Source organism: Tarenaya hassleriana, unplaced genomic scaffold, assembly GCF_000463585.1.
Source record: "Tarenaya hassleriana unplaced genomic scaffold, ASM46358v1 Cleome12, whole genome shotgun sequence".
Taxonomy (NCBI): Eukaryota; Viridiplantae; Streptophyta; class Magnoliopsida; order Brassicales; family Cleomaceae; genus Tarenaya; species Tarenaya hassleriana.
This window is the reverse complement of record NW_010962392.1, coordinates 1221289-1231932: the sequence shown is the minus strand read 5'-3', so window position 1 is coordinate 1231932 and position 10644 is coordinate 1221289. Positions and strand designations below refer to the sequence as shown.

General features: G+C 39.0%; 2 protein-coding genes across 2 annotated transcripts; both read left to right on the top strand.

Moving 5' to 3' along the window:
- The first annotated feature begins 154 nt into the window (after positions 1 to 154).
- On the top strand, positions 155 to 2185 carry LOC104806390 (sugar phosphatase YfbT). The gene is made up of 2 exons (XM_010531269.1): positions 155 to 304; positions 611 to 2185. Exon 2 carries the CDS (start codon positions 832 to 834, stop codon positions 1972 to 1974), a length of 1143 nt encoding a protein of 380 aa, XP_010529571.1. The 5' UTR covers positions 155 to 304; positions 611 to 831; the 3' UTR covers positions 1975 to 2185.
- Positions 2186 to 3694: 1509 nt separating this feature from the next.
- LOC104806388 (glutamate--cysteine ligase, chloroplastic-like) lies at positions 3695 to 10038 on the top strand. Its single transcript, XM_010531268.2, has 16 exons — positions 3695 to 3838; positions 4548 to 4905; positions 5093 to 5243; positions 5414 to 5521; positions 5604 to 5696; positions 5926 to 6009; positions 6089 to 6157; positions 6242 to 6312; positions 6398 to 6466; positions 6732 to 6825; positions 8585 to 8674; positions 8775 to 8855; positions 8961 to 9053; positions 9160 to 9240; positions 9352 to 9421; positions 9582 to 10038. The coding sequence occupies exons 2-16, from the start codon at positions 4574 to 4576 to the stop codon at positions 9668 to 9670; spliced, it is 1575 nt and encodes a 524-aa protein (XP_010529570.1). The 5' UTR covers positions 3695 to 3838; positions 4548 to 4573; the 3' UTR covers positions 9671 to 10038.
- Positions 10039 to 10644: the final 606 nt, after the last annotated feature.

The window sequence follows — 10644 nt, the reverse complement described above, 5'->3', positions numbered from 1 at the left end:
TGTAAATTTAGAACGAGGAGCGTTCTCTTGGAGACGAAGTAAACGTGACGGCGAAGGATTAGACGGACACGTGCGGATTCACGGACCGTTGGATCAAGAAAACGATAAATATCTGAAGATTTAAAGGCTTCTGTCTGAATTATTACAATCCACGAAAAAGAATATTGCGTATATGAAATAAAAATATTTCAAAAATTTGAAGAAAATAGCGGAATTTAAGAGATTCATAGAGTTTCATTTCCAGGAGAATCTAATACTTTTTGCCCTCGAGATTTCTTCATCGATCGGTTGTTTCCTTCTCCAGGTTCAATCGGAAATCCCTCCCTCCATCGCTCTTTCTGTATATATATAAAACTCTGTATCTGTATTTGTTCCCAAAAAATTTAAACTGATTTGATCTCGTTTTGAACAGTTATAGTTCCGATTCGATCTGGGTTTCTTGTGTATATATCGATTTACAAGTTTCGTCATCTGGGTCTCGGAGAAATCTAGGTTTAAAGGCCTTTTACTTGTAAAGTTTTAGGTTTTCCAAGCCTTTTAGGTTAACTGGCTTGTTCTCAGATACGAATATGGAGGCTTTGATTGTTCAGTAATCGTTTCGTATTCACAGGGTTTGGTTTCTCTCCGTGCGAAAGCTGGTTGGTACTTTTCCGGTCGGTGAATTCGTTTTGATTAAGGCCCTGCAGCTTTTTCACAGGTTGAAGCTAGGTTTTGGATTGAATTAGGGTTTGGCCTGTGGCTTGATTATCATTAACTGGTTAGGAGCTGGTGGATTGAATCAACGATTTGTGTCTGTTTGTTCCGGGTTTGAGGTTTCTTGATTCAGTAAACATGGCGGATGCAATCGGAACGATATCTTTATTGGGGCATCGTCCTTCAGTTGTGAGGGTCTGTCTTAAGAATGTATCGAAAACACAGAAACCTCAGTACAAGGTCCAGTTCCCGGTGAAGGTGGATTTCAGTCGGAAGATGGTTCTTACTCATCCGATACAGAGCGTGAAAAAGAGCCGGGCATATGTATTCCCTATTAGGGCTCTTGCCATGGAGCTGACGAAAGAGATACCTGCCTCTAAAGACGAGGAGAGAGTAACACGAACATGGAATTACCTCGATTCGTGTGTTGATAGGAAACCCGGGTTATGGCCTCCCAAGAACAAAGCTGACAAACCCTCGTTGCAAAATCCATTACTCAGGCAAGAAAGGCTGGGTTGTGGTTGGTTAGGTGCGATATTCGAGTGGGAAGGTGTGTTAGTAGAGGAAAATCCCGATCTCGAGAAGCAAGCATGGCTAACTCTTGCTCAGGAAGAAGGAAAATCCCCTCCACCAGCTTTTATCCTTAGACGTGTAGAAGGGATGAAAAACGAGCAAGCGATTTCAGAGGTTCTCTGTTGGTCGAGAGACCCCGCACAGGTTAGAAGGATGGCATCTAGGAAAGAAGAGATCTTTCAAGCTCTACATGGAGAGATGTATAGACTACGAGACGGATCACAAGAATTCGTAAACGTTTTGACCCGTTATGAGATTCCAATGGCATTGGTCTCCACACGTCCCCGAAAGACGTTAGAGAAGGCAATCGGGTCAATAGGCATAGAGGGGAACTTCAGTGTGATAGTTGCAGCAGAAGATGTTCATCGGGGAAAACCCGACCCCGAGATGTTCCTTTACGCCTCTCAGCTTCTGGAATTCATACCCGAACGCTGCATCGTGTTTGGGAACTCTAATCAAACAATCGAGGCAGCTCACGATGGGCGGATGAAATGCGTGGCAGTGGCAAGCAAACATCCAATGTACGAACTCGGGGCGGCTGATCTCGTGGTAAGAAGACTCGATGAGTTATCGGTCGTTGACCTGAAGAATCTTGCAGACATTGAATCAGCGGAATTCGGGGAAATGGAACCGGAACTTGAGCTGGAGGAGGAAGACGAGCATGTCCCGCCTTCGTCGGCCATGGCCGTTGATGATATCTTCTGGTGAAGTTCTCTGTTAACATACTTGTACAGTCTTATCGATTTGGCCTGTCCCCGTTATTTCATACTGGCAAATGTAGTTTCAGTATTGGTCCTTGTGTATAATTCAAGATAGATAACGGGGAAAACATATGTATACGTATACGTATACGGTTGGTTTATGGTGTATACGTATATCATTGATACTTTGTTGTTGTTGTTGTTGTTGTTGTTGTTGTCGTCGTCGTGTCGGCTTATGAATGTTGTTAGTTTGGACGCAAGTGCGTTATTGACTTATCCAACGGGGCCAATCAAAGTTTAGGGGGTTTATTGGTATGCAATCAAAGTTAGGGGGTTGATTGTGATTTTCAGAAATTTAAGGGGTCTAACACCGATGGAAAGTAAAGTGAAGGGTCTCTGGACAATTTGGTTGCCTTTTTTTCGTGCAGTTGGAATCGAAAGAGTCGTTTTCGATTTTTTTTCGTTATTTAAGAATTTGGATGGCTCTCCGATCTCCGCCTTTCGTCGTAATCGATCAGTGCCACGTCATTTCCGCTAATTTATTTTTAATATATGCAATATTTCAGAGAAAATAATATATTTAAATTAGGAAAAAGACAGAGAAAAATGGTTGGGTTTGGGTAGGTTGGGCTCAGGCTCCCGAGTGGAAGTAGTGGCCGCCAGATTTGATTCACGTGACCACCTACCTACGGATGTAACCATTACACGCACATTCCGTGCACAATTACAATTTGAGTTATTGTAATATATTCGTATTTAAATAAAACAAATTGATAGAAATAATCAATTAAATTTAATATAAAAATGATCGAAACAAATAACTTTTTAAAACAAAATTTAATATAATAATCAAAATAAAAATAAACGAATAGAAGTTCAAGTTTCAATAAAAGTTTTTTTATACATCATCGTCACAACTTGCATAATCTTTTTCTTCTTTATTTGGAAAATTTATTACCACAGTTTCAGGATTGATCCTAATTCGTCATGTCCTAATCCATTTTTTGATTCTCTGACCAGAAATGGGCCGTTGGTTCCACCTACCAAGGAAGACAAATTGAAACACTACCACATTTATAAAAGAATTATTAAATTATTAAATTATTTTTCTATCATCATTTACCATTTGCTTGCTAATATTTTATTGATGATTATGTGGTTATGATAACCGCATTCTTCGTTTTATTTTGGATATACAGGGAGAGATACACCGTATTCAACATTATTATATCAAAAGAATTGATCTGGATTAATAAAAAAAAAAACTAATCAAAATTGGATTCACATGTTCAATGAATCTGGACTGTCCTAATATTATTGATAAGAGATTCACTATCCACATCCGATCTACATTAGAACAAAATATTCTTGAAAATTAATTTGTTGAAGTCCATAATAAATAAATGGATTTTATAAATAAGAAGTTCAAAAGATTCAATAAAATTAGTATAAAAAAAAGATTTTATAATTCAACAAAGATAAATCGATTTAAAATATTTTGGATCCGCTATTATTGGCTTGATAAATAAATTATATATGAGAGGAGGGTGACATTGATCATATTATATATTGTAACATAAATATCTATTTGGGTTACATTGATTAAAACAAAGAATAGGTGACATTTGTGAATAAATGAGAAATAAGGGGCCCAAAGCTAAAGAATATTTTCGCAATCATTATCACTTTCTTTCAGAGACGGCTCCGCTCCACTCTTGCTTAGAACAACTTTTCTTGTTATTGTTGCCGAGCTCCGGTATAAAAGGAAGTGCTCTTACCGATTAGCTAAAGCCCTCGCCTCGTTCCCTTTCCTTCTTCTCCGGCTCCAAAGGCGTTTAATCGTCTCTGAATACGAATTCGAAGAAATTCAGGTGATTCTTCATCAACGTATCCTTGTTTCAGTGCGTGATTTCTGATGCCCCGATGCTTTTCTCTTGAATCTTCGCTTGCTGAACGTTCGAATTCTTTTTCCTGACGTTTCGAGGTTTTCGTTTCGACATTTTTTGTTGGTTCGTGATGTCCCTGTTTCATTGAATCTTCAGTTTTCCTACGATAGATTTCTGAACGTTTCAATTTTTTTTTTGTTAATTTCATTAGTTTTTCACTTTGTTTTGGGGTCGTTGTTACTTCTGGTTTGATGGGACACGTGATTCGTTGATTTGATGTGTCAATTCCGTGGAATTTACTGGGAAGATCATTATAGATTATTTGATTGTATGAAAGCTGTCGGATCGAAGCAGGTGACGTGCAGAGGCTCTGATTGAATGGAACTTTCTTTGATTGTTGTCGTGGTTTTGTATCGTTTCACGAAATCTGATAGGAAATATCTGTCGTTTGGATGGAGTCTATAGTTGTCAAGAATCGGATAATGATTATGATAGATACAGTGCCAATTTTTTAGAGACCAATTTTAGTTGTAAGTTCATGGCCGTGATGGACCATGGTGTATGAATCATTTTACGTAGTTCGAAGATATGATGCTATTGAATGGCGATCGATTGTCCAAGTGAATCTCATGCTGACTTGGTCTCGCTGAAAATCGATGTATTTATGATGGTACTTTGATTTTGTGGCTTGCAGGTCATAATAGTTGAAGGGCTTTGGCCATGGCGCTCGTGTCACAGGCAGGAGGAACATGCAGTGTCCCTTCAGGGGCTGTGTGCTCAAAGACTGGAAACAAGGCAGGTTTTTGGGCTGTGAAGAACCAGGCGATGTCAAAGATGAAGGAAACTTATGTTAGCTTCTGTCCGAGCAACAAATCCGCCAAAAAGATGCTTATCCATTCACATAATAATGGTAAAAGAAGCCAAAGAGGGCATCAAGTGATTGTGGCCGCAAGTGCTCCGACAGAAGAGGCCGTAGTTGCAACCGAGCCACTGACCAAAGAGGATCTAATTGGCTATCTTGCCTCTGGCTGCAAACCAAAGGAAAATTGGAGGTGCAGTTTCATTCTTTCCTATACTATTGTGTCAGCTCGGCTGAGGACTAGTTGTGCCATGTCCATTATATGCCCAATTCTTTTGGTTATGTTGTGCTGTTTTGGCTGTTTGTTTAAACTCATCAAGATTTTTTTATCCGTTTGATCGGTATCCACTTTTGCTAACTTGATGATATGAGTTTCGCAGAATAGGTACAGAGCACGAGAAATTTGGTTTTGAGGTCAATACTTTTCGTCCTATGAAGTATGAACAAATAGCTGAGTTGCTAAATGGTATTGCTGAGAGATTTGATTGGGAAAAAGTTTTGGAAAACGACAAAATCATAGGTTTGAAACAGGTAACTACTGTTCTCCTGGTGTGTTCTCTTCAAGCAACATTTATTTATATGTTTGGTCTTGTGGATATATTTGCCTGAATATTCAACGAGATGGATGGTGATATAGGATGAAATCCTTTTCGCATTCGAAATTTTTAATAGGTATCGCATTGCCCTTCTTTGTTGATCAGGGAAAACAAAGCATATCACTGGAACCTGGGGGTCAATTTGAGCTTAGCGGGGCACCACTTGAGACTTTGCATCAAACTTGTGCTGAGGTCAATTCACACCTTTATCAGGTAACTTAAAATGACAGTTTGTATCGTTTTCCTCCTGTCCTTGAAATGCCACAAACAGTCAATTCTCTATCAATGTTAACAGGTAAAAGCCGTTGCAGAGGAAATGGGAATTGGTTTCTTAGGAATCGGCTTCCAGCCTAAATGGGCACGGGAGGACATACCCATTATGCCAAAGGTATGGGCCTTCTTCATTTTTAAGACTGAATCTTTCTTTTATCCCTTCGAACAACACCTCAAACATACCTCATTTCTTTGATAATACTGATAAGACACTTCGGCTCAACAAACCCAATGTTCTGTGCATTTTGTTTTTGTTGCTTAAGGTCGTACAAGTTTTCTGTACCATCATACTTTTTGTTGGGGTGATTATGGCAGTGGGAACTGATGTAATATTTTCTGTGCAGGGAAGGTATGACATTATGAGAAACTACATGCCAAAAGTGGGCTCACTCGGACTCGATATGATGCTCAGAACTTGCACTGTTCAGGTCAATGAATCTTGTAACTATCTGGTTACTTTTCTTATGCCGAGATTCTAAAAGAGTGCCTTACATACACACATAACAGGTCAATCTGGACTTCCACTCGGAGGCTGATATGATCAGGAAGTTCCGTGCTGGTCTCGCTTTGCAACCAGTGAGTAGCTTGAAATGGTGTAACCAGAAACTTTGTATTAATGGTTATGACTAGCATTTGTCTCACTATTACTCAATTTAACAGATCGCTACAGCTCTCTTTGCAAATTCCCCTTTCACTGAAGGAAAGCCAAACGGGTTTCTCAGCATGAGAAGGTTTCTAAATCATCTTGTTATTTTCCATCACATTTCTTTATATATTGTTTCTCACTTAAATTTTGATTCCTATACGTGTTGACAGCCATATTTGGACGGATACCGACAAAGACCGCTCAGGAATGCTACCTTTTGTTTTTGAGGACTCTTTTGGGTGAGTATCATAATGCTTGTCTAAGAATAACAATCACCTGATGTTGGCTACTTCCGTAAAAAAGAGGCTTGTCATCAAGAAGTGTCTCTGTTTAGCATGCTTTATTACTTATGGGAAGTTTATGATCTGCAATTCTGCCAGTTTATCTATATATGTGTATATTTATATTTTTAGTATATATAGATATAGATTTTTCAAATCTATGTCATTGTCAGTGTAACTAATTTTTGTTGTACTCTTCTTTCCTCTTTCCTATCCGGTATAGGTTTGAGCAGTATGTTGACTATGCACTTGATGTTCCTATGTATTTTGTCTATCGAAACAAGAAGTACATTGACTGTACTGGATCAACATTTCGGGTTTACATCTATCCTTGATCTTTTTGTTATATCTTTTCTACAAAATCATAGGTTTGAAACAGGTAACTACTGTTCTCCTGGTGTGTTCTCTTCAAGCAACATTTATTTATATGTTTGGTCTTGTGGATATATTTGCCTGAATATTCAACGAGATGGATGGTGATATAGGATGAAATCCTTTTCGCATTCGAAATTTTTAATAGGTATCGCATTGCCCTTCTTTGTTGATCAGGGAAAACAAAGCATATCACTGGAACCTGGGGGTCAATTTGAGCTTAGCGGGGCACCACTTGAGACTTTGCATCAAACTTGTGCTGAGGTCAATTCACACCTTTATCAGGTAACTTAAAATGACAGTTTGTATCGTTTTCCTCCTGTCCTTGAAATGCCACAAACAGTCAATTCTCTATCAATGTTAACAGGTAAAAGCCGTTGCAGAGGAAATGGGAATTGGTTTCTTAGGAATCGGCTTCCAGCCTAAATGGGCACGGGAGGACATACCCATTATGCCAAAGGTATGGGCCTTCTTCATTTTTAAGACTGAATCTTTCTTTTATCCCTTCGAACAACACCTCAAACATACCTCATTTCTTTGATAATACTGATAAGACACTTCGGCTCAACAAACCCAATGTTCTGTGCATTTTGTTTTTGTTGCTTAAGGTCGTACAAGTTTTCTGTACCATCATACTTTTTGTTGGGGTGATTATGGCAGTGGGAACTGATGTAATATTTTCTGTGCAGGGAAGGTATGACATTATGAGAAACTACATGCCAAAAGTGGGCTCACTCGGACTCGATATGATGCTCAGAACTTGCACTGTTCAGGTCAATGAATCTTGTAACTATCTGGTTACTTTTCTTATGCCGAGATTCTAAAAGAGTGCCTTACATACACACATAACAGGTCAATCTGGACTTCCACTCGGAGGCTGATATGATCAGGAAGTTCCGTGCTGGTCTCGCTTTGCAACCAGTGAGTAGCTTGAAATGGTGTAACCAGAAACTTTGTATTAATGGTTATGACTAGCATTTGTCTCACTATTACTCAATTTAACAGATCGCTACAGCTCTCTTTGCAAATTCCCCTTTCACTGAAGGAAAGCCAAACGGGTTTCTCAGCATGAGAAGGTTTCTAAATCATCTTGTTATTTTCCATCACATTTCTTTATATATTGTTTCTCACTTAAATTTTGATTCCTATACGTGTTGACAGCCATATTTGGACGGATACCGACAAAGACCGCTCAGGAATGCTACCTTTTGTTTTTGAGGACTCTTTTGGGTGAGTATCATAATGCTTGTCTAAGAATAACAATCACCTGATGTTGGCTACTTCCGTAAAAAAGAGGCTTGTCATCAAGAAGTGTCTCTGTTTAGCATGCTTTATTACTTATGGGAAGTTTATGATCTGCAATTCTGCCAGTTTATCTATATATGTGTATATTTATATTTTTAGTATATATAGATATAGATTTTTCAAATCTATGTCATTGTCAGTGTAACTAATTTTTGTTGTACTCTTCTTTCCTCTTTCCTATCCGGTATAGGTTTGAGCAGTATGTTGACTATGCACTTGATGTTCCTATGTATTTTGTCTATCGAAACAAGAAGTACATTGACTGTACTGGATCAACATTTCGGGTTTACATCTATCCTTGATCTTTTTGTTATATCTTTTCTTTATTCTATGGAAAATAAAAAAAAATATTGTTAAATCCTCATCTGAGCAATCATCTTAACATTCATCATTGCACAGGACTTTATGGTAGGGAAGCTTCCTCGTCTCCCGGGTGAACTGCCTACGCTTAATGATTGGGAAAATCACTTGACGACAATATTCCCAGAGGTTAGTTATCTAACCAATATGACTCCAGATTCCATAAGCCAAGAATTGTAGAGTTTCCTGTCTCATATTGAGCCTGAAGATATATGTTCTGTAAAACTAGGTCCGGTTGAAGAGATACTTGGAGATGAGAGGTGCTGATGGAGGACCCTGGAGAAGGTTGTGTGCCTTACCAGCTTTCTGGGTAATTAATACATTTATGAACTCTTTTTAATATTCTTTTGGTTCCATCAACAATGATAAGTTGGGCGACAGTGGTCATTATTTAATCTCATTATTCAAATTTCAGGTGGGCATATTGTACGATGAGGAATCTCTTCAGGCTGTTCTTGATATAACAGCTGATTGGACTGCTGAAGAAAGGGAGATGCTGAGGAATAAGGTAACCATTGTCACCTAATTACTCCTATCTCTCTGTAGTTGGTTTGGCAAAGATCCTATTCTGTACATAACTAACCTTTTAACCCAAAAATCAAATCTCAAAATAGGTTCCAGTAACAGGCTTGAAGACACCGTTTAGAGACGGTCGTTTAAAGCATGTGGCCGAAGACGTCCTAAAGCTGGCAAAGGTGGGTATGCTTTCATAGTAAATCTGCTTCATCTCTCTCCAGTGGTCGTTTGCCATATTCCTAACTGTAATGCCATCAATATCGGTCTCTTCTTTCTTTCTTTTTGCTCAGGATGGCTTGGAGCGAAGAGGTTATAAAGAAACAGGTTTCTTGAACGCAGTGGCCGAGGTGGTCAATACAGGTACACAAGAATCTCATTTTCTGTACTGGTGGGGAATTCAGATTTTATTATTTGAAGAGAACATTTTTCCGTCCCCAAATAAACTTGGGATTAAGGTGACGTTGTTGCTGTATTTTCTGTAATTTTTCATGACGGGGGGTTATTGCGAATAATCTCGCAGGTGTTACACCTGCGGAAAAGCTGTTGGAGCTATACCATGGAGAGTGGGGACAAAACGTAGAACCCGTGTTCCAGGAACTGCTGTACTAAGCAACAAAGGGCTACGGCCTCGACCATGAATTGGGACGAGGTTCGAAAACTCTCTTTGCAACGCAAAAGTTTTGGGGGGATGCAATTTTCAGTTGCTGTCTGAATAAAATGTGGTTTTTCTTCTGTTTCCCAAATAAAAACGTTTTTTTGTTGTAATGTGGGTGGGGGTTTGAAATTGTTTTCCTTGTTGTTTTCCCGTCCCATGTATTGTGTCTCTTAGCGGTTAGACCTTACTCTTTACGGGCAGAATTTGCATTGTAAATTTCAAGGAGTGAAGCACAACAACAAAAACGACAACCTAAACGATTTCCGTGTTGTGAACAACCGTTGTATGTATGTATGTATGTATGTATGTATGTGTGTGTGTATGTGTAACGCGCCAAGTCTCGTAATCATACCAGAAGCAAACCTCACGAATAATGTCCAGTTCGGTTCATCATACGACGCCCGGTTCAGATGTAATTTCAGTTTCTTATTGGTATGGCACACCGTATAGAGGCGCCAAATATCTTCCAATCCAACGGTAGATAACGGTTCTCGAGGGCAAAAAGGGAATACTGGAAAACAACAATGAAAAGCCTCCGAGGTGAGTCGCATTCTTTCTCTTCCCTTTGCCCTTCTTCGGCATCTTCAAACTCAGGTTTTTCTTCCCCTCTCCGCTTGGTTCCCGAGAAAATCGCTTTCAGCTTGAACCAGATCTCTCACGGATTTCTTTGTAAAAACAAAGGGTTTGGTCAAGAGTAATATTCATCTCAGTTTCGGTCCGACATATATTTCAGTTTAGATCCAAAAATCAAGTTCATTTTTAATTTGCCAATGACTCAGATTTCGTCTTATAAAGAGTATTGAAACCTCCTCGTTCATGTCTCCATATTTGTCGCCGTTCTTATAGTCCTGAAACCCGCATCATACTCGTGAACCCCCTCGCAATCATTTTTTTGTCTGACCTTTTTTTTTATTATAATTCTTTTTTT